Source organism: Zootermopsis nevadensis, unplaced genomic scaffold, assembly GCF_977971745.1.
Source record: "Zootermopsis nevadensis isolate Lab colony 2312 unplaced genomic scaffold, Znev_1.0 Znev_ptg000023l, whole genome shotgun sequence".
NCBI classification, from domain to species: Eukaryota; Metazoa; Arthropoda; class Insecta; order Blattodea; family Termopsidae; genus Zootermopsis; species Zootermopsis nevadensis.
In genome coordinates this window covers 2443493-2468800 of record NW_028259155.1, presented here as the reverse complement: position 1 = coordinate 2468800, position 25308 = coordinate 2443493, and the positions used below count along the sequence as shown (strand labels likewise).

Genomic DNA, 25308 nt, shown 5'->3' with positions numbered 1-25308 from the left:
TATATTGTCCTGACAATGGATAATTTTAAATAAGTCCTTCATTCCACCATCTTTAGCATTTAGTCAATATTAACATCACAATCATTTGTAAGTAATATTGTAATTCATGTAGCATATATATATTATGTGCATGACTCAAGGTAGTAAGACAGAATAATTAAGTGCAACATGAAATCAACAATATACATTAATGCAGAAGTTCAAAAATTGCTTGTACTAAAAACAAGGATAATGTCACCACAAGCCTTGCAGCAAAATGGATTGTTTATCAAACTAAAGAAAGAAACAGTAAGAACACAAACATGTCTACATTATTGAAAGTTTTCTTTGTACAGATACAATAAACTTTACAAAGCTACAGTCAAGTTACTGAAGAAGTTGCCTTCATCATACTCGTAATATAACATCATGCAGGGTACGCAAGACCAACAGCAACCACAAAGAACAGCATTACACCTGACATGTGAAAGCACAGAAATCAGCCACTTTAAGCACAGGCTTATCCATTTTCACACAAAATTAATGTTAGTTACAAGATACCAAACCAACGATGTATTAAATTAAGTTACAAAGAAAAAAAAAGTATGCAGATATCCCATACAAATTTCATTAATGTTTATCCTCAGTTGTAAGTATTAAACATTATATACCAGTAATACCCACGCAACAGGCACAGACACGGAACGACGACCAACAACGGAAACCTCAACTTAGGTCAGCGGACATAAAGCTAAGGAACTCAGTTTACGTAATACGCCAACTCTTGTGCAATTAACGTCCAGTGTGGTATTACATAAAATATGGTTTTATAAAGTGCGACATAACAAACCATCATCCTATGAATTAATTTTTTGCCACTGATGATGACCTCTTGAGGTCGAAACGCGTTTGGCACTAAGTGTCTTTTCAAAGTGTAAACATTTTTGTTTGTATGCATTATTTTATATTACAAACCAGGCGTTTGTTAAAGTGAAATATTTTATTTTTAATAAAACATATGGTGATGGTTTAATGGCCCATGGTTATGAAATTCATATTCTAAATGGACAAGATGTATTTGCGTTCCAGCGGTCGGAAAATTGTCAGAGCAGAGACCAATAACCCCGTGACCTACTCACAATTATAATGAACACGATTGCCCACCAATTTTTATTTAACCAAAATTTTTCCAAATTTCTATCTTCTCATACCAAATAATAAAATTACACCTACATACAACATACAAATTAAGGCCATTTAAAGCACAAATATGAAAATATTTACAAAATCAATTTTATACTTGAACGTATTCCAGAGGAAACAATGTGGCAATACCATTGTTTTAATATTACACAAAACAGGATGTTTATACACATGAAACGAGTCCAATATATAGAATTAAATGCTAACAGTACAAATTCCTTTTATCTAAAGTACCTACAATAAAACATCCAATGTTTCAACTGGAATTATTAATAATTTAAACAAAATACAGTCAAACCCTGATACAGCATTAACATGGCTTATTGACCTAGAGGACTATACAGCATTTATTTACAGTCAAAGTGTACGAGGAGCATCATTTTGAAAATATATAATATATATGGTTATAGATACACCACCATCTTTTTATTGCTGTATAACATGGCAGTGAACTCATCCATAATGAAAGTGTTTTATGCAAACTTTGAGTAACATACTGTAAGCAAACACTTTAGTTTGAATAGTCACCAGGTTAGCCACAGTCATGAATTTAAGTACTATACAGAAACAGTGTGTACTACATAGTCACAATCAGTGGCACATGTCTGAAATATGAAAAAGGGTCGTGTTAAGTGCTGGTGAACACAAAGATCAGCGTGCGTACAAAGAACAGTTTGTACTTGTGGGTTATCGGGACACATCGCTTTAAAAATATGTTAGGTTATGTTAGGTTAGTTGTCATTTATTTAAATAAAATATAATAACTTTCAAGTATATGTCATTTATACACACAAACTAACCTAACCTAACCTATTTTTAAAGCGACGTGTCCCGATAACCCACAAGTACCAAACAATTTAATGGTGCAAGTCAGCAAAATACAATATTGCCAACCACTACTCCATTTTATGGGGTAAATCCATCAGTTGGTGCTGTGCTGGAGATATTGCGAGAAAAAAAAAATATGGTGGACAGAGAGTGGTACTCTAGCAGAGTTTGACTGTACAGCAGTGTTATACTTATCATTATCAATATTACTTCAGCTACAGACTAGCTACTTTACACAGTACCAATAGTTCATTATGAAGGATTATACTGGATATGATATACTGATACACTATTTGATACTCTTATAAAACAGATATGCTGTATTACAAACCTGATTCCCATAAGAAACGAACAACATTTTTTTAAAGTATCTTAAAGAATGCCGCACACACTCGTTTCTTTGAACACAAACTTTCTGTTTCCACAGCTTCATGTGTGATGCAGATGTGAGCACCCGCAAACTGACTTGGGGGGGGGGGGGGGGGGGGTTCGCAGCTAACACAAGAGAGAATACTCTGATGTTGATTAATCATAAATTATATAATTCCCTACAGTAAGTGCTATTTCAGATAACAATTCAAAATAGGTTATAAACACTCTTTGCTAATCAATATTTCATAAGCCACGTAGAACATGTTTTTAACGTAAAACTGTAGATTTATTACATATTCAAAAACCTTCAAGCGTGAATAATCTAAATTACATTCCCATTGACTTTTCATAGAAAAATGATGCCATACCATGCATCACAACCACATTCATTGCTGCAATTTGAAACCAAAAAGCAAATAAAGCTGGCACACAGGCCATTTTACAGATTCACGTTTGTAACTTTGAGCTTAATCCCTTGACGAAAACACAGGAAGGAGCTAAACTGAATAGGCAGAATAACACAAGTTCAACTAGACAGCCTCTAACTGTATCACCACCCAATTCCTGTCGTGCACCGCAATATTCTTAAAAGAATAGAATGGATCGATTTTATTACGAAGTAAGAAGACCGAAGTTTGTTAGGTGTGGGTCATAGATTATTTTGTATTTGTCAATAAATACCCTTCATCTTCAGAATTCTTTAGAAAAAAAAATCAGTCACTATGCTAATAATGCACGATTACTTTAAAATGTAAAATAAACTTCCGTCTTCGGCATTATGAATTTGCAGAGATGTAGCAATATTTGAGTGAGAGTAGTTGTATTTTAGCAAAAGGAAATAACATAGGAACGTTTTTATTACTAATATTGTTCTGTTCAACTTTAGGATGGAGTGCAACTGCGTACACCATTATTAATGATGAACTGAGCAGCAGGAATATATACAAATTTGAAAACAATGCTCATCGGTTGTGTCACCTTTATTTTCACGATTATCAATAACTTCTGGCTTGTGTGCGCGTGTACATATACATTTCTTTCGGATTAAACATTTCATCCACACAGCCACTACTACAAGCATTTTATTTCCAGGTTTCAATGAAGTAAATAAATCCAGTTTGCATTTAAACTGCTCATATACTATGTTCTCTGCTTTTCAGTTTCCATGTTAGCATAGATTTCGTATTTGACTTAGTGTAGTCACGATCCTAAATTATATAATTTTAACTGAATATAATAATTCCCATTCAGTAAATCCTACCTAGATTGTAGCAGATTTATGGAAGTAAACTGTCCGCACAGTTGTCTTATTTTTCATACGTCCTTCATAATATTGTGCTATTTGCATACACCAAGAGGATTTTGAAAAGAATTAGGCTACTCTGTTACTCCATTAACAGACGCTCCTCCAGCATCTCTTAGTTTGCGTACTTGGCTTTCAATCATTTGGAAATTTGTTGTAAAGAGACTATTACTTCTTTGTGATGGATTCTGGAAATGCTTTGACTATAGTGAAAAATAAATATAGTTAAATATCCAGTATATGAGGAAGTATGTAGCAATTTCTTTATTCTCCAACCACAACATATATACTCGTCCTGAAGTTTCTATGGTTGGAATTCAATGCGTAACTTCAGTCGCACTTGCCATCTTCAGGGTCAATGTGCAGAGGTTCGTGGGAGTTTTTGGAAAATGTCCCTCTACACCCGGAAGATGACAACTGCAATGTCTGCCACAACGTTGCATAACTATCAACATCTGACACGGCCTACCCCCCCAAAAACCAAAGTTACACATGCAACATACATGTTGAAATGTATACAACCCCTCCAGGAACTCTGTTAAGGAACATCTACAGTCTAATGATTATTCATGCAATAGACATCTCTTTACTCCAGCAAAATAGAGGGTCCTACTGTATCAAGTGGATTCAAGACTGCAGACATACAACACATATTAGCAGGTTCACTAGAGGTGGCACAACAAACAGTAACATCAACACACACAATATGATGGCATGGCAGGTATAGCTACTTACTAGTACCTCTTTGTTCTGCGACTTTGGTCCTGCCGCCTCTGACCTTAGCTCCCTGCACCCCATTCACCGATTTGGCAGGTTTAGGTTTCGTGGCATGGTGGGATTTGCCTTCTTCAGCTTTTAAGGGAACAGAGCTACTTTTCGGACGGGAAGGACCGGTAGTAGATAAGGAGGCTAGAAAAAGGTGAGAAGCAAGTTGTTAAAACTCCCCCAACACTCATCGGTTGTCAGGAGCTAGGACCAGCAGACACAACTCCAACAAAGCAAGCTCACATAAATGCATATCAGTTCTGAATATGAAAAACATCACTAACATCTATTGCACTTCCGTAGATCGACGTGATATGAAATGATCCCTGGTGAAGGATATTTGCAGTAAGGGTGACATTGATGTTAAAATCTATTAAAATATTACACAATTTACTGACCACTCTATAATCTGCCATAAAAATGCAGAATTACAACTTGTATCGCTTTCGTGTCACTTTAGTCACAATAAAATATTTTATTACATTTAACATTAAACTCAATACATCAATTAAATTTTAGAATATAAAAGATGATTACTTTAAGAACACTGACTTTCACCACCAACATTCTAACTCCACAGAGCACAGCCCTTCGTGAGATGCTAATAGTCACTCTGCTAGTCAAGATATTATGGTCCAATAACTTGGACCTAACCCCACTTATTACTTCTCACTGGGTCTACTGAATGAAATGACCGATGGGACCGACATAAATATGAGAGACACTCTCCTACATTTGATTATGGATACTACAGCTAATTATATACATTGAAATGACTTAATGGACATTAAACTCTTAACTAATATTTGGAAAGGGCAACTATGTGAATTAAAAATGGTGGTAAACATTTAGAAGAGTTATAAGATGTAGCTCATAAAATGTAGCAATAAATTCATCTGGTTAATACTTATCTTGCATATCTTGAAATGACCACAGCCTTGTAATGGCTGGAAGCAGAGCAAATGTTGTATTAAAATTTCTACTCACAGTATATGGCTGACTGGTTGTGATACACCCTGTATCACACAATTAGTTAATACAAAAATTCTGAAAGTAAGACTTTTGGGACAAAGCAATGTACCAACAAGTATGTAGAAATCAAAGCATAAGAACAGTGAGTAAATCTATGGCTACGGCACAAAATGTAGTTTTTAACTCGATGAATAAAAGTGACCACAGATATCCTTCACCGACATTCATTATGTTACTGCAAATATTTTTCACCAGGGGAATCTATTCTATTACAAACAAAGCCAGGGGAAATGAAATCCACTACGTTCAAGCAATCCTCAATGCAATGTTAGCCCCAAACTTGGCAAATGAAAGTTGTGAGTAGGAAACTTATCACAATCCAGTGATACCTAGAATATCCTACTATATAGCATGAGGCAGGGATGCACAACACTGTGTGCAGGCCAGATACGGCTTAGCCAACTAATTATTTTTGTGAAATAATTCCTTGGTGTGGTAATTACTCTAAAATTCTGGTTTGATAAAACATTTTAAATTCTCTCATTCTGTAAAACTGCCAAATTCTAAGTTTAATACTACTCATGTACTTGTTTCACACAATTTAATCATTTACAGTTGACTGAAGGTACGTGAGAAAGACAAGTCATTTAATACAAATGAAGTGCAACGTTTGGCTAGCTACGATAACATAACATGTTGAGCACCCCTGACACAGGGAATTCTCGTAATCTTTTTGAAAACAGCATGCTAACACAGGAAACTTAACATTCACAACAATCAAGTTTCATTTTGTTCAAGTCTGATAATCTGTTCATTGCAACCACATCAAGCAAAGTTTAATTTCTCATTCCAAAGTTCAGAAATACTATGCAATTATCTCCAGACTTCTTTCATTGCACACTTGATGACTGGGCTGAAATGCCCTCATTACACTAAGACCTAGGTTCAGTTTCTGCCGAGGTCAACTGAACAGATCAGACTAAAAAGAAGACGGCTGTCTTCTGGGTTGTTGCGCCGTGTAGTTTGGTGGAAGTTTACCACCATTTCAGATGTCCTTGCTGGCTCCATCATTAAGGTAATGGAGGCAGCAAGGACCTCTAAAACGTCGGTAAACTTCTACCAGACTACACGGCGCAACAACCCAGAAGACAGCCGTCTTCAGACTCACCGCTGTGAAAACCTCAAATCAGACTAAAAAGAATCTACTGATCCTTTCAAACAAGTTTAGTTGAAGACTAAATCTCATTATTCAGAATTATTTAAACAATACAGCAATTACATGAAATTGCGTGGTGACACAGAGGCATGTTGTCAAAGCTAGAGACTTTGTATTCAAACAGTGAAGAGTTTAATGAAACAGGTAGCTCTAGCATAATGCAACAAAAGCCTTTTGTTACAAACATAAATAAAATTAACCGTACTTTTATCTTATATTATTTTCATACAGAAACGTGTATATTTTTAACATAAATTTTAAGCTAACATTAGTTTTAATATTAAGCACACCAAATAACATTACTTAATATTTACTAAAATGCATAAATAATACTGGTAATATCTGCTTGTAATCTCCCATTTTGTTTCACTAAATTATAAAATTTCCTTTTCTATAGACAAGAAAGTAATATTGCATTATTGTAGTTGTAATAAAATTATGGGAAGTTTCCTATGATAATGTCTTCAGTCTGCAAGTGTTTGTAAGATGTAATTTTTCAAACTATCTTTGCCCATGCTATATGTACATGGTTTTATTATAATGCCATCTAACTTATTGTAAGACTTAAAAAAAATTTCAATGAGATGATATAACAAACACAACCAAACCCTGAGGCTAGGGATGTACTGTATGTATGTAATAAGAGAGAGAATCTGGTAGTTGAGAACCATTCCAAGCAGGTCTCATGTTTCAAATTGTCTGGACACAGCACATACTTGTCTATACGCCTTCCCCTTCTCCGACCTCTGACAAAATCAAAACAATGTGAATCTCAGGATACCACAAAGATGGCTGTCTTCTGAGTTTTAGTGCCATGTAGTCTGGTAGAAGTTTACCAACGTTTCAGAGGTCCTTGCTGCCCCCATCATCAGGGCAATGAGGCAGCAAGGACCTCTCAAATGTTGGTAAACTTGTAGGATTTCATGGCAGTGAGTACGACTGCTGTCTTCTGGGTTGTAGCACCATATACTCTGGTAGAAGTTTTTCAGAGGTCCTTGATACCACTGAAATGTTGGTAAATGTCAACCAGACCACATAGTGCTACAACCTATACGAAAGCCATCATTGTTTGCAAACTTCTATCAGATTATACGGTGCTACAACCCAGAAGATAGCCATCTTTGTACTCACCACTGTGAGAACCTCAAATCCAACTTAGCCAGGACACCAGATACCCTGTGCTGGAAGTCACCTTCATCCTTCCACATGGGTGCATATACCTACCTTCATCCTTGCAAGGCAAATACCGGCCAGAATGGTCAAAGACCAAACCTGGAGGCATAATCTACCACCACCACCACCACCACAACAACAACAAAGAACAACACGTGGCAAAGGCCTTTGGACCAGAGCTTACAAGTATTCACTGAAAGATACATAGTTTGTGAATGGGTTTGTAGCCAAAATCTATTTGGGGGGGGGGGGGGGGTGACCATCACTTAACAAATACTGAGTTTATTAATTTCCCAGACTTATAAAAGAATAAAAAGTGGGAATTATTTACTTTGTTATTATATGAATAAATCATTTTGGTCAATGCGCCACTGAAAAAAAAGAAAAGAAAAAGAAGTCTGCTGAATTTCTTTTTTAATGAATCAATCACCAATGATTATCTGCCCAATGTTAGCAGAATAAGTATTCTGCATAAATAAAAAAATGCTATAAGAAGAGGTGTTACTTCCTGCCACCTAAGAGAAGTAACATTAACTTAGAAACCACCAACGAGGAAGGATTCAACTGCTTCTGACCACTACTCTATACTCTGTCATTTTTAACGAGGAGGGTCCATTTATTGAAAAAAAAACAGGATACTGATAAACGTTGACAGCTACGAGACTGGAGAACATCAAACATTCCACTTCATAATATTTATGCCTGGTTGGTGTACTGAGGTCTTTAACATAACACTTGATAGAACCTCTTTTTAACAAGTTCCACCTCTCTTTAGAAAAATAAAAAAGAACAGAAGACAAATATATAAAGATATATGTCTTCTGGGTTGTTGCACCATTGCATCACATAGTCTGGTAGATGTTTACTGATGTTTCAGAGGTGCTTGCCGCCTCCATCATCAGGGTGATGAGCCCTCTGAGATGCCAGTAAACTTCTACCAGACTACATGGCGCAACAACACAGAATACAGCCATCTTCATAATCGCTGCTGTGAGAACCTGAAATCTCAAATATTATATAGTATCAATGTATCACTACTACAACCTATACCGCACATTCCAAAGTAGAGGTGTGATGTACAAGGGCTGTGCAGTATAAATGTGACAATCGTGTGGGATCGGTTGTCAGATACTACACAACAGACAACATTTAGTAAAGTACCTCACAGCTGTAAAACACACTATAGAAAATAAGAAGTTTCGCAAGGAAAACCATATCAAGAGTCTAAATTAGTGCTTCGCATATTTAGTTACTATCTTAGCATGTTTTAAGACAACTTCCAACCTAAACACGTGTTTAATGATGTATGCATGGCTGAAAGAACAGTTTCAAAATTTTCTGTTATTCCAGTCATGGCAAGTTTGGGACAATGCTCTAAAATATTTATAAGTATGAGAAATTAAACTGTAAAATAATAATAAACAACATATTGTGGAAAACTGGACAAAAAAGGGAAAGACTTTTACATTCTCAGAGTTGGTCTGAGAGAATATCATTAACTAACATTTTGCCACTATCATCATAATCATCATTGTCACCAACATATTAATAAATTACCAATAATTAATTTAAAAATATTTATCCAAAGACACAATGAAAGAAATAACACACAAATATCATAATAAGAAAAATCATGCAAAAATCATTGCTTAACTGGCAACTGATGTCTATGTTAGCTACATTTTTAGATGTGAAAAAAAGGAACTAGCATTACATCCACTCCTGTGAACCTGGTCCGCTTTAGAATGATACAAATCCAAGGAGACAGATGTAGTTACTTTCACCACCTTAAACACTATTAACAGTTTAAATGGCAATTTAAACAATTCCCACAAGCATACTCCACTTGCATTACAAATACATTTCACTAATTACATTTAAAAAGCAACAAAAATGAGTTTAATACACGCCACAGCTTATGCTTTTCAAAAATATTTAATTTGAAGTTGTTAAAGAACATTTAAAGGATTTTTCCAATTATGGCAGTGGAATTTATTTATATATTTTAGAACAAGGCAGTGCAATATAATCTCTTATATCACTACAATAAATACCGAACATGATTTAGCAAATATTAAAATTTGTGCTTGTTTAGAGAGAGAATTATTTATTTCTATTTAGTATCTTTTTTAAGGTAGACCAGAGTACATGAGTAAATGTTTGGGTACCATATTTTGTCTTTAAAATATCCAGAACAAAAGTGCCCAACAGTAGTCAAGTTAGTGGGACAACTCGACTTTATCTGCTAACATTGTGTCCTGAGTCCAATAACCAACATATTACATTACCTGAACTATATAGCTTATGAGCATATACTTATTTACATATGCAAAAGTGTACACTTCTGTTCACTGTAAATCAAATAACATACAGGCCACGTGGCACCCTTGTTCCAGCAAATATGTTCATGCATCCTACCATGCACAATTACCTTAAAGATAAAAACAACTGTGTAATTATTTCATAAATTTTAACTTCATATGAAAGGTCTAAATATTTCCAGAAGATATGGTTCTAATGCTAAAAGCAATAATTGCTGTTAATAAACTTTCAAAATCTACCTAGCAAATAATCTCAGAAGATATGTCATGTGCTAATCTTTCCTGTTTTTTTTTATGTAATAACAAAATGTATGAAGCACATCTAAATTAAATTCTATTAGTCTCACATTTGACTATAAAGCCACTAATATGGTGCATTGAGGGTGGTGTTCACTGGGGGACTTTTGGGAAGGCGAGTACATCCATGAAATGTAAACACAAAACATGCCAGTTGGAATGTGAGCATTAATTCATAATCATGACTGTACTTATTTTTTCATTCTCTGTTGCTGGGCTGGTACAGAAAAATTTGGACAATCTTTTCTCTTCATTGAAAAGTAAATTCTACTACCAAACAGTCAAGTCTGATAATAACATCATTCTATATTATACTGCACTGGTGGTCATAATGAAGTGAACTTGGAAAAGAGGGGGGGTGGGGGGGGGGGTGGATAAACCCCATAATGTTGATGTTCAGCATAAACGTCTGTATTCCCTGTAATGTTCAATCCAAGTTCAAATTTCCTATTCAATTTCTCTGAAGAAATAATTTGGAGTCAAACATATTCAAAATCAAAATAATATTTTTAGTCCAGTAATATTAATAGCTATTAACTATAGTTAATAATAAGTTCTTTTCTGAGCTGCTTCAATGCGTGTAATACTGTATACATCTACAGTCCCATTAAGGTTTGTTTAGTCTGTCACGGATATTTCATTATACTGATATTTATAAATACGTCTATAAATGAGCTGCCAGGCCAGTCTTACTAACATGCTGTATTATATCACACATTTCCATATAATGCAACAAATTCTGGCAGAAAAACAACAAATGAAGGATTAATTTGAATGGGTAAGCCAAATTAAAAATATTACTGATCTTAGCGAAGTGACCCTGAAATTAAAGGCCTGCATTTAGGGGCACTCTACAGTGCAGACTGAACTGTTATCAACTGATTTTATACTGAATGAATAACTAAGTGGTAGTACACTGGATGTTTGTTATAAATACGTGGCATCTCATCCCAGTAACCGTGAGTTATAAACGTATACGTCAAACTGTCCTAAGAATGTGCTCAAACATTCACGATCACAGCTCGTAATATACACGATCATAACGGTCAAACTGACGCCTCTTTTCAAATAAAGTCAACATCATCTTATGATGAAAAATTGTATATAATTTCACGTAACACACAGTTAATGCAACATTTTTACAAGTTTTATATTGCAATCTACTGATATTTCCCAAGTCTATTGGAATGTTTAAGCATAACACTTATATCCAACTGGAATAATGACAACAACTGGACTTGGGTTCATTTTATTCACTCTGTGCCACAGTATATCTGATTCTGATCGTAGATATTAAGATTCTTTAAAATGAATCAACAAGTCTTGATCTCCATTCTGTACCAACATAGCACTGGAGGAATGAACTGAGCAAAAGCTGAGCACTTGCATTCTGAAAATCCAAATCGTACTGACTAGCCCAGCTTGGTCATCGACTTCACTTTTAGCCTCAAGACAAACCAGTCAAATTACTGAATGAGACAGACATAATGACATCAATACAAAATTTGGTTAACAGTAGTATTTCAACACACTGCATGATATGAGAAAAATGTACATCTGTTTTTGCACAGCCCACTACTGCTACAGCGTAGATAAAGTCTGAAACTTCACTGCTAATAACTGGAACTGGTTATCATAATAGAAGTAGCAGCAGAAACAAAACCAGAATTACTCTCTGTATATATCAGGTACCTGCATCTGCATAACTCTGAAATGTTAATTATAATCCTGATAACCAAATTAACCAAGTTCGACTGACAAGAACAGAAAAGACCCCAAGATCAGAATAGGCCAATGAAGTGAATTCTGAAATAATTCAGTTCATATATATGCTTAGAAACATCTCAATTAATTGAGAAAGCAATGAATTAAAATAAATATAATATTTATTTGTAAATATCTATATTTATGTATGGAATAAATTAATTACTCATCACATGGAAATTTTTCACGTGTAAGTGCACGAAAGGGTCAGGTAAAACTCATCTGTAACCTGCATGACAGAAGCCACTTTTGCCTCTACTGCAGATGGCTCTTCGGCTTTGTTAACTATTTAATGCAAAATAATCCTCACTATATCGGAGAGGACGACAATGATGAAAGCCAACTTCAACATTTTACACTTTAAATTCCTTGCACAGTTGCATGTCAAGATTATGAGGAAATGTCATTTATAACGAAAATATATTACTCAAGTACTACGGCAAGAACGTCCTGTATATATTGTAAATATTAAATTATATAGACATTCATCCTACAATACATTAAATCCTTATTTTACAATATTATTTCTTATATGTCATATTGATTACGAATATTACTTTCAGTCAGTATTTAACAACAGAAGGCAATAGGATTGCAATTAAATTCAACAATAACATAACCTCAAATAATTTTGAAAACAAAGCTGAACCTATCGACTGCTTCTGCCATACTGTGTATGGATTTCAAATGGGGTTATATACTCTGTTACTGTAACCAATAAAGACTCATTTCAATTTGTCTTGTCTGGAAATTGTTTGGTTTACTTGAGGCTAATATGAGTCAAAATAGACAGATAGAATAGCAGGCAGGCGACTGATCATGGATGTAACGTACGTGTTCCAGAGAGGGGTTGGGGTTTTGACTGGGCGTTCGCTCGTTGCCGGTTCGAAGCTGGGAGAGGAGGCTTCCCGCTAGCCGGGCCGCAAGCTGAAAAGATCACATGACAATTTCTCTGCCTAGCACGTTAGAAACATTTGAATTAATTACAGGAGTTCCTTAACTTTTTTATTTGTTGTAATTCCTTCTGTTCTGAGGTTAATAGCTTTGGTGATCAATAAAAAAATGTTTATGAAGTGTGATCTGTTTATGCTATAGAGGTTGTAGACACAGTCTGTTCTATAGAATTAATGCATTAATTTTCGATACATATTTTTTTTAGAACAAAAAATTTAAATGTCTTAATTTCATTCACTATACACAAATGTGATAAAAATTTAAAAATCACATTCTACAGCAATCCATTAGTATTAGTAAGGTACATGTATATGTAAGGTTACTGGACAAACCATTCAATAGAAATGAATGATGTGTTTGTTGTCTTCTGCATTTCAATGACTACATGTAAAATTATATATGTCTTGAGCAAAATTAGTGTTTAAATGTCTAAATGAATTTTAACAAACTAATGAAATACTAAAAATTAAACTTATTACTTTCAAAATTTAAAATACGGAATACTGGCTAGTAATACATCAACAAAATCTGAAAGCTACACGAGTCATGCGATAAGAAAAGAAAAAAACTGCTATTGAAGATGAAAAAATGTAAATATTTTCATATTTGAAACTGTAAACAAATGACAAAAATAAACAAGTGTTTTAAAGAACTACTAAAAGAATTATTTTTTCTAGGGTATGAAGTTATAAACCAACAATTTAAGAATAATTTAAAGTAAATATAAATATTCTGGACAATGTATGTACAGTGTTTTCATGTCTAGCTGCATGTATTCAACTGAAATACCATTCACTTCCAACTTCTGTATCATGCTAATACTCTTCAGTTTACAGTATAACTTCATATTATATTAATAAGACAATACCACAACTCATTACTACGATTTAATTTAAGAACATAAGTACCATGTTCAGTTAAACAATCCCCAGCTTCTGTTAGTGCAATCATAAAATATATGATACTACAATCCATTTCTACTCGTCACTGCATAACGAAGAAATGCGGTTATTTATTTACTTACACATTCTTCTACCATATATCAAAGGGAAGGGGAACATACCATATTTATCTACCAAGTATGTACAGCTTAAGATAGGGCATGTAATTGTGTAAATTATCATTTACACAATTCCCTCACACTACTGACTTGCCTTCTTCAATGTGACTCATATACAAGGCGATCAACATGGAGTATATCCTCACCATCTCAACAGCTGCTGGGAAAATACTTACATTTTGCACATACACACACTCGCAATTAGTCACGAAACTAAAATAAATTATAAAATATATAATAATCTTAAAGCTAATAGAGAAATGACTATTCACTAAAATCATATCTGACTGCGTACTCCGTACATATTTTGGTTAGTCTTAATCATATGAAATAATTATGTCACATTTTTTCCCCCTTCTTTTAATAAAATTCTTTACGAATCATAATTATTCTATGGTGATGGCCAGTGGTATAATATTATCTATCCTTCACAATCTACAACAGGTAAAATAAGAAGTTCTAGACCTTATATTGTAGGTCTTTAGAATAAAATAATATACTTACAAAGCTTATTCAAGGTGCAAAGTTGCATAAACAAAAACCCTGAGAACACGTTTTATCATGAAGATGAGGAACATAGTGAAAATGATGATTATGATTTATCCAGCAAACTGAGTATTTAAATTATAAAAGTTCACTTTAGTCACACACACAAGATACAGGCACTATAAAACTATCAGTATATTAAAAAACCTTCAATTTCGGAGACAATATTTCTCAGCTCAAAACTTATGACTTTTATAACCTCCTACATGTTATCCCTTGCCACATATTACACTAAAAAATATACCAAGAGAAAAGGTGAGGAATGGGAGCAGCGAATTGAAGCACGAGAGACAGAATGTTAAAAATCTTAAAATTCTGGTACCAGCTATGCCTTCAGCTTGCAGCATAGAATAAAGATAACGTTATGGTCCCAGAAATTATCTTAAATATGAGTCTCGGTAGTTATTTTACAGCAAGTATTAAGAACCATTTAAAAAAAAAACTGTAGTCTTGTCGGTTCACCTTTCTTGTAAATGTGAGACGTTAGTCGTACATACAAACAATAACCTAGAAACTAACACAGTATTTGAAATGTGAAACTAAACAGTTCTTCAAAATGATCCTTAATAATATAAGTCCAAAGGTTTTTAATGGTTTATCATTAAAATTATGCATATTAGTGGACATTCTCCTTTTCCAATAGGTTTAAAGAATCACAGCATTTTAGAAAAGCTAATCTCCATCTCCAGGGACTCGCATAAGCATTCTACAATGGACCGAACTGATTAGGTTCTAAGTTTCATCTGATGATGGGCACGGAGCCAGCTTATAAAACATTGCCGAGCTTTTAAACTTAAAAATAAAGGAAAAGTTCCACAAACATGCAGCACTTTATTTTTCATAATTTACTTACACTGTGTAATATTAGTGTGTGCAAGATTTTTGTTTTAAAGCTGATACATAAAACCTAAAAATTAAACTCATATTTAATTAAGTAAACAGCTACAGATCTGGATATGAATTTCTCGGTCTCACTGTGTTCTCTTCAGATCACAGTCCATTATCAAGTATCAGTTTCGTCTTTGATCAAATGCCAATTTGAATGTTCGTGGTGTACACCTCTTAACAGTACATTTCTTAAAGTAACTACTTACTGGGACGAGGTCGGCGCTCAGTTTGCACGGGTCCGTTCACCTTACTTGGCTGAGTAGCTGCTGCCAACGGAGTTCTAGGTTGACGTTTTGGGGAACGATTATCGCCAGCCAGGCCCACTGATTGTGAACGAGCTGGAACATTGGCATATACAGATACAATGTTGATGACTCCATTAACTGTGAAGGAAATCCCCAATAACAAAGTATCACATGGTATTATTATTCTGACCACCGCTCTTTCATATTTAATGCACATCTACGAAGAACCAATAAAAGTTTTCTTAATAAAATTATCTACTGGATCTTAGGGACTATAAACACCTTCCACTGCTACAAAAACTGACATTCTGTGTATGAAGCAATTACCTGGTCAGAATCTAACAGGATTCTTGAATTTTACTGGAAGGTATCAGGAACTAATGAAATTATACAAGTCAAACACTTCCCATGTAGGTTAAATAACTTGGGTAAAGATTTCTAATGCACATTTAATATCAATGACACATTTTCTGCATTGATTATTTCTACACGAGGAACAAAACACATCCTAGTAAAATTATGTACAATAAAAAAATAAGAGACACTACGTATTATTATGTAATTGTTCAAGATTACCTGATCTGGGGCTACTTTTAGGGCTGGCTTTTTGGGGACTCTTAGGAAGATCTTCCTCCTTCTGGCGAGGTGTAACTGGCTCAAGTTTCTCTCGAGTTGGAGAGGGCAACAAAGCTCCATCAACTGTCACAAAATCAGGTACTCCATGATGGAATTCGTCTTGGGTATTTGTTCCAATTTGGAACTCTAATACCTGTATTTTACATGTATTGTTATTTCCTTGCTAATTTGTATACCGACCATGAATTTCTGATTGGCATATAAGTACAGGAAACATGTTGAAAGCAGAAACTAGTAAGATTTATTGATGACATGACGAACTACCACGTACCTTTGTAGAGTAGAGAGAGTTTATTGTGAATTGTGCCTTTTCATTCAACCTAAATAATTTTGGACTTTAGGAGCACCATTCTAAAAACCTCAATTATATATAATTTACCTTTTATTACTACTGTAATCTAAACACAGAAATATGCAATCTGTAAAGTTCAAATTACATAACCTCAAAACATAAATAACAGAACAAACTATATCATTAATAGTAGCAGTAATTCTGGTTAACGTGTTTTAATGTCTTGCTTCTTGTTTGCATAAAAATATCCAATTATAATATGGTGTCGTAGCAGACCACACACACATTAACAAATATGGGTGAGGTGAAGAGAACATAACCTTGATCGCAATTATTTCTGACTGAATGACTGACTTGTTATATGGCCTGGTTGAAACAGCAGATTCATCACATGCGCCTTGCAAATGAGAAATGTAAACTCAATACAGTCTCATAATAACAAATGACGGTCAATGTCTTCCAAACTGTTAATTGATTCTGACCGATTACATCACTCTACTTCAATACATTGAATTTTCGGTCTCGATATTCAATATTCTCCAATACAGCAAACAACTACTACTACTACTTCGATACAAATAATAAAAAAGCATAACTAAGCTTTTTTACTTTTCTGAAATACAAAACCACCATCAACATTTTCCCATTTTTTTAAGAAACATATTTGAATCATTAATCAGAAAAGTAAACATTCTCATGGTTGGTAAAAATCATTAAAGATTAATGTAAAAATGATTTAAGAGTTCATGATCAAAGTGATCTATAGAAAAGACTAGATCAATGCACAAATCTGATCACTTAAAATAAAGTTCTAAAACTCTCAGGAAACAAATATTTTTCAGTGTTACAACATATTAAGAAAACATCTCACCTGCACCAGTGGTGCGTTCCAGATGGTGTCTTATGAGGTAATCTTTTCTTGAACGTGGAATGTCCTTTTTAAGTTCTTCGTCCTTCTCAGCCTGCAAAAAAAAATAGCAAGATGTACTGCTCTCTATATCGAAAACTATCAAATATCTTCACACATATATAGAAATATAATTTCTGCAGGGTCGACGGAAGAATTGTCGGAAAACCTTACCTCGCGTGCTCATCAACATAGACTTGGACAACTTTATGAAAAGTGGAAACCATGTTACAGTTATATTAAAACAACGCTCAAGAATACAACACATTATTTTTATTCTGAAAAGTCATCATTAATATCCATATGAAAATGTTTTTCTGTTCTCATAAAAAAAGATTACACGAACATCTACAGAGATAAATTCTCCATTTACCCCTTGACCCTACATATATTATTTAGCTTAATAAAACTAAAATTACTTTGCAGTAACCAATACTGCAATGATAACATTAACATGCATTAAAAGCCACAGCATGCAGGGCTCATGCTTCTATTATACAACATAAAATAATTTGCTCCACTGCTATTCCCTTTTAAGTAAGATGAATAATTTTTAATAACGTCTCAGAAAATGGATAATAAAATTAGTGGCCAAAATTAAAGTAAATCTGGTAAAATGTTTATATGTTTCAGTATTTTTATCTGTATAACTGACATTTTAAATAGTTATTAAATTCGAATTTGTTGGGTTTTTTGAGCTTTGTTCATCGTCAAAGGTTAAGATGCGTACCGTGCTCCAAAAACAGCATTCGAAGCGTCACATACATTCTAACCTGGACAATGGACAAAGTCCAGAAACCCTATAAACCTGACTGTATCACACCATAGTCAGAACCCTACAGAATTTGGTTATTAAATTACTTCAAGCTGTTCAAAGCGCTGTCAGGGTACCTAGACTTGTGGTCTTTTAACAATCCTGGCAGCGACTCAGACAACAATTAGTGAATGTTGTGAGTGATGATCTACGCTCACTCACGTTTAAAAAAATAAACTATAAACAATCATAACACAAATGTGACTAGGAACTATGATAATTTAAGCCTTTAGATAAATAGCATTCTTTGTTAACATGCATAAGATGTTTACTTTAAAGATGGTGTTATTTTGCTGAAAGAGAAACAGTTTCTCTAGAAAAAGTCAGTTGGTCACTGAAGTAAGAATTTTATTGTTTGTCATTACACACACACACTTTCAAGAATTTCCAATAATAATGGCCACTGTCACTATCTCACACTATCAATATCTTCCAACAATGCAGAAAATGTTACACGTATAAAGCACAGATATACTATTATACAAAAATGCATAATGTTATCTCGCAAACATCAACAAGGTCATATTATAAATAACAATGAATGATTAAATACTGCTATCACCATCTTAGTAATGCTGTTAGTTCACATCTACTGGAGCAATGATATAAGTTTAAATTAATTTTAACGTTTTAAGTTCTGTCATTAAGTAATGGAACTGTCACAATATTCATTTGACATCACGAAAATAAAAATGGCACAGCAATTTTCAAGCTGGTAACGTGACTGTACTTCTCTGACAGTAAAATATTTATCAATACTTTTCATAAAATGTATTTAGCTTACTTTGAACTGTTAATAACAGATATATTACACGTAAGATCAAAATAAAAGTGGACCAGCATCCATTATCATACGGGCAAGGTTCACTTGCGTGTTTAGAGGTTATACGAGGGGCAGTCAAAAAGTTCCCGGAATTGTGGTACAGCACTGTAATGGTAGGAAATATGGCAACGTTTACCTCCGGAAGATTCCAAACGAAGCCTTCCGTCGGTGCTTCCAACAATGGCAATGGTCCTACTTTGAAGGTGATTAGGTAAACGTTGCCATATTTCCTACCATTACAGTGTTGTACCACAATTCCGGGAACTTTTTGATTGCCCTAAGTAAATCAGCGCTACAGAAATTATACAATTGAAGGCATAATTATTAAAATGTTTCTACAGATAGATAAGAGTATAGTCTGATAAAATTAGGGGATAAATGTATACGTGCCTTGTGTAAAAATGTACCACATTTCTTTTTATGTAATCTGTCTCTTTCTCACGCGACTGAAGTTTCTACAATAATCTCATTCAAATACTGTTTATTGGACCCTGAAAATGTGACGTAGTTTTCACACGTTCATCACAAATGTGACATCAATAAATTTTTATTTCATTTCAGCGACTTATCTCCCAAGTTCTTGAACACTGACGTATATCTCACCTTTTTCTTATCATTCTCCTGAACTTTGTCTGGGGCAGTGGAAGGCCTCAATGGGCGACTTGACATAGGTTTAGTAGGAGAACTCTTCTTATTATTTTCCTTCTCTTTTTCTTCCTTAGAGATAGACCTGGAAGAGCGGACATATTGCATACCGATTTCCTCGCAAAACTTTCATGCCTGCTTCACAGTCTTTTGTGTACAATCCAATGTAAATCTGTCTACCTTTTTCTCATTACACGAAAAATATAATGTATTTAAAGAATCATCTTAACGAAGAAATTTACACTGCTGTTACATGAACTCTGAAATGCAGGTGACAAAATGCTAATAAAACAATACTTTACCCGATGTAATTAACACAATAAGCTAATAATTCCACAAGTTTAATTAACTAAACTACCACGGATACGTTTACACTGTAATTATTCCTTATAAATTTGAAATCTCACATAATTTTCATCAATTCCACCAAGGATTACGACATTATTTTAAATCCATTCAATTGTACCAATATTACTTCAAATACGTAAATTATCATATAATCTAGTACTCACCAAATAATAATAATAATAATCCATAATATTTATTGTTATTTCCATTAACTAGCAGCAAAATGATTTACCAAAAAAAAAAAAAAAAGTTACAAATCATTCACTAAAACTAACATAACCTATAAACATCAACACAAAAGAGCGTACCTGGGAGTAATGGCGGCCAGAGACAGAGCCGACAGGGAACTGCGACGAGATACTTGTTCCCAGAGTGCCATCTGTTTGTTGTACAGGTCAGCTATATGCTCAGGCACTAGCTCTGACCCCCACCCTCGGTGCTGCAGTCAACAGTTACATCACACCCTCAACACAGCGAATAAAGTTACGTATAATTTACGCATTTAAAAACATAACCTCGAATTCTGGAAAGTCGTCCGACTTCTTCCACTAAACAGGGATGATTTCCAATAACACTTTATAACACGATGTCATTTTTCGACTGGTTTACGTAAGAAAAACTAGAAAAGACATTCATTTTCACTTACCTCCAAAATTTATTCATCATTACTGTTATAAAACACAATTAATAAAATCATAACTGAAAAGTTCGCTTCATGAGAAGTGATTACGTAACATGATTAGTTGTGAATTTATAATATGGTAAACCAAAATAATTTTGATTTGATAATGGTATAATACGCAATATTTTAATTAAAGCGGATATTTATTGTATTTTACGAAATGGAAAATTACACAAATCAATTCAGGAATATTGTTAATTTGAAATAAATTATACACTTATCAGTGAATTACTGGATAACAAGAAACAACTTACCTTGTATTCGCCAGCCTTTTTACGTAACTCCAAAACTTCTCGATACCAGGAGTCATTTTGTGGCAGTTCAGGCATCGCCTCAGGTAAGTGAACAGCATCAGTCTTCCTGAGGTACTTTCCTTCTACATAATCATACTGTGAGAATGGACGGAATTTCTTCTTGTATTCTGTCTTAATCTCCTTCCTAGAGCATCGAAGTATTTAGCTTAAAAAATTGCACTTTTGTTACCGCAAATTATAAAACTAAAGACGAACTCTTTCATTATCATTAACGACGCACTTGCATATCTTACCTGCGTCGGGGTTTCTCCTCTTTACTCAAAATTTCATGCTGAATCTTCTGTTCCCCTCGTAATTCGTCATGTGCTTTATCCGTCAATTCTGAAGCTACAAGAGGCTCCAACTCAGAAACCCCTGAATCAATGGAAATTGTGGCTGGCATGAGGTAAATTAAGCATTCACTAGACGAAAATCATTACATAATGTGCAAAAATATTCAGATTTCCTTAGAAAATTACTTACGTCAAAAACACATTTCAACACCTACTTTCATTTGGACAGAAATATGAAAATTTAACTTTTAGTAACCCTGCAAAATAATCTCTAATATAAATCCAATAAACACTATTCGCTTTGCGTGTTTCCTTTCAACCCGTCTGAATAAAATTAATTTCAAATTTACGAATAAACTCAATAACATATATTGGCATTTCCCTTGTTCAATTTGAGAACTCATATTTCCATAAAATAATACCTAACTGCGCGTGTTCGATACTCCATTTTAAATGCTTATCTATAAAATGCATATAAGAAACACGTAAATTGTTTAACGTATTATCTAGCAATATGCAAATAAACACTAAAGTACCTCTTCCCAAAGTATAAACAGCGTATAAATACGTCGAATAATAAAAGTATCAAAAGAGGATTTAGCTTATAAAATATACAGCCGAGGACTTCCATGAACAATTCTACTTCACATCCATAGACAACCATAAAATCCAACGTGATGTCACATTTCTTCCAACAAATAAAGTCGAGATTCACATTTATTTAGCTAAATACGCGATAAATATTCTTTAAATACCAAACAATGGATAAAACTTACAATGAAATATCTTCCGTTCGTTTTTAGCTGGAAGTAAAGACTCGAAATAATCGAAATATTAAAATTCTGATTTACAACAAGTACCAGGTTTCTGGTCGTAAGAAAAATCTCAAATTCCGCTTAATACAAAAACACACATAAGTTTTATCGTCCTGCAATATGAACCAAGGTTTAGACATGCTACTAAAATTTCTGGTACGAAAAAGTTACTTCACACACACACACGCCTATTTGTACCGACAAAACGAAATATAAACAAATAAGCCTATATTTTCGATTTGATCGATTGTAAAAATGGACTGACCTTCGAAATCAACACCGAGCTTCTTGTGGACAGGGACGGGTCGAATGGCCCCCATCGAGAGGGATTTGCGGGGTGGACCACCCGCACTAGAGGTCTTCACGTCTTGGGAGCTCCGTCCTCTGCCCCCACGTGGCCACGCGAACTGCAGACGGTACTCGGTGTTGTTCCGCGGGATAGCATTGCTAAGCGGACCGGTTGGGGCAGGTGGAGGGTAACTGGTGATCATCTGCACACACACACATGGATTCCAATGTTGGTCTTCCCACCAGAAGGTTTTCATCTAAGTAATCTCGTCAGTCGTCAAAGTTTAGGCTACAGAAGAAGCGATACTGACCTCCGAAAGATCGCCTACACCCACACGTAATCAGAGTGTTGTAAAGTAAACAGAATCCTTGAGAAGCTAATAGTCACTCAGCGTGTCAAGAAATGTTCAGACTTTCAAGTGTGCCAAAGGTTCATTACCCTGTTCACAACAGCCTGCCATAAAAATGTCCGAAACCCCGTGTAAGAATAATCAAAATACTGCTTTCAAAACTGCGAGAAAATATTATTCAACGCCCAGACACACAAGATGGCGGTACATACCTTCTCTAATGCCTGCGTCCATAATCTGAGGACGCGCCCTGGCAAAGGTGTTCGCAAAATCAACTACGAAACAAAATACAATCTGTTCTGTGACATCTACGTTCGGATAATCCTCAACTACGAAAATGAATAACAGCAACACTGCTCCAGAAAATTAATACGATGAATCGAGCGCGAAACAGAACGACAGCAGATACGGAAATGGTAGATATCACAGAGACTACAACCGCTGACAATTCACAGATAACGAATGAGAATTCGTAATACAAAAATTAAACCAATGTATCTCGGCATTCAAAACCAAATTGACGTGCAGTAATGAATCAGAATTTTTATATATTCTATATAACAAAGACAAAACACATCTATTTCATTGTCACGCTCAAAACGTGTCTGACAACTATGAAAATCGTTGGGGAAGAACTACGTAGGCCTAAGCTACGTCAGTGTCATACACAAGGGTTAGAACATAATTGAATTTATTTAAATTCCATAGAAATAGAACGTACTAGGATCTGAGGTTTTCACGGAGGTGAGTCTAAAGATGGCTGACTTCCGGGTTGTCGCGCCGTGTAGTGTAGTTTAACCTCAACCAGACTACACGCCACAACAACCCAGGAGACAACCATCTTCAGATGTAGAACGTGTCATAATACAAATACAATACGAAATTAAATAACAGCTTAGATAAAACATATCATGACTGAATATATTTATTTTGTACAGTCTATACACAAACGTTTGAAGTTTATTGGTGTTGTAAAAATTATATAATATTAAAACATTTTATTGTGTAAAATATTATATTAGCGCTCTTAATCGTAAATACGATTTTACATTATATTTTTTAGCGCTTTTATTAAAACGACATGTTTCGACGGGTAATATAATGTAAAATCGTATTTACGATTAAGAGCGCTAATATAATATTTTACACAATAAAATGTTTTAATATTATATAATTTTTACAACACCAATAAATTTCAAACGTTTGTGTATAGACTGTACAAAATAAATATATTTAATCAAACACAAACATGACGCATATAAGATACAAATATCATGACTGGTTTTCGCGTTTCTCCATAGTTCATTCCTGGCGAATTTCGGGATAACATTTTTCATGTTTCGGTCCACTTACGACACAACGGCAACCGCTCGCATCTTTCGACACAAAAATATATCTGAAACTTACACGCGTTAAATAATAAAAGATCCATCAAGGATTACGTTGTGGGGAAAATCACTGTGACAATTACAAACGATCTCAAAGCAGTCAATAGGTCTATAAACCAAGATCAAACAAAAATCCATCAGCTCTGACGTAAAATCCGCAGAAAGGCTTCGAGTTCTTTAGTAATGCTCTTGGAAGCCTTGAGAATTCCCATGTTTTAAAATGGCTTCGCCAAGTGTCGGTATAATAAATGCACGAATAATAAACGTATTACACAAACCTGCTCTTGTTCGACTTTTACGAATTAAGCCTTCTGGCGAACAGAATCGTAAAAAAAAAAAATATTAAATTTTTGTTGTTGATATATCAGTGAACGTAAGAAACTGCCACTATAATTTAAAAAAAAAATTTCGAACGTAGATTCAAATAAAATTACTGATTATTTGCATATATTTGGAACTATTATCACCTATCAATTTCTACTGCACACTGGAGTATTTCCTCAAAAACGCGTCTATTTGAAATATTTCATAGCAGTTTTAATAAAAAGTGCACATACACGTAACATTCAGGATGATATTAGAGAGGACATCTCTTAATATGTTGTCATTTGAACACAAATCAACAAAAATACGTCATAAATGAAATGAAACAAAATAAATAACAAAGTGAATACATAAAAAGATACACACAAAGTTAAATCTGAAGTTATTCGTATTGGTAGGGTGTTTGTAAAAGGTTGTGCATGTTACTTAAGTGTTATTTACGATAAATACTTATTTTTTTTCTCGAATACCTATCGAACACACTTATCGATACATTTCCACACCCACGCCACCGATATCGTCAT

General features: G+C 34.4%; 1 protein-coding gene across 11 annotated transcripts in view; it reads right to left on the bottom strand.

The window, feature by feature from the left end:
- LOC110839504 (uncharacterized) overlaps window positions 1-25308 on the bottom strand; it is a 57111-nt gene that overhangs the window by 7621 nt on the left and 24182 nt on the right. For 5 of the 11 annotated variants that reach the window (XM_087354326.1, XM_087354322.1, XM_087354324.1 and 2 more), the window contains 9 exons: window positions 22700-22925; window positions 21581-21701; window positions 21288-21471; window positions 20660-20790; window positions 19962-20088; window positions 17686-17776; window positions 16463-16585; window positions 15848-15979; window positions 4421-4594 (listed from right to left, as the gene is read on the bottom strand). In XM_087354326.1, the coding sequence (XP_087210452.1) occupies window positions 4421-4594; window positions 15848-15979; window positions 16463-16585; window positions 17686-17776; window positions 19962-20088; window positions 20660-20790; window positions 21288-21471; window positions 21581-21701; window positions 22700-22925 (1309 nt within the window). Of the gene's footprint in view, window positions 1-4420; window positions 4595-13027; window positions 13121-15847; window positions 15980-16462; window positions 16586-17685; window positions 17777-19961; window positions 20089-20659; window positions 20791-21287; window positions 21472-21580; window positions 21702-22699; window positions 22926-23033; window positions 23131-23284; window positions 23360-25308 lie in introns of those variants that run through there. The other 6 variants (XM_087354333.1, XM_087354330.1, XM_087354332.1 and 3 more) reach the window with 6 other exon arrangements.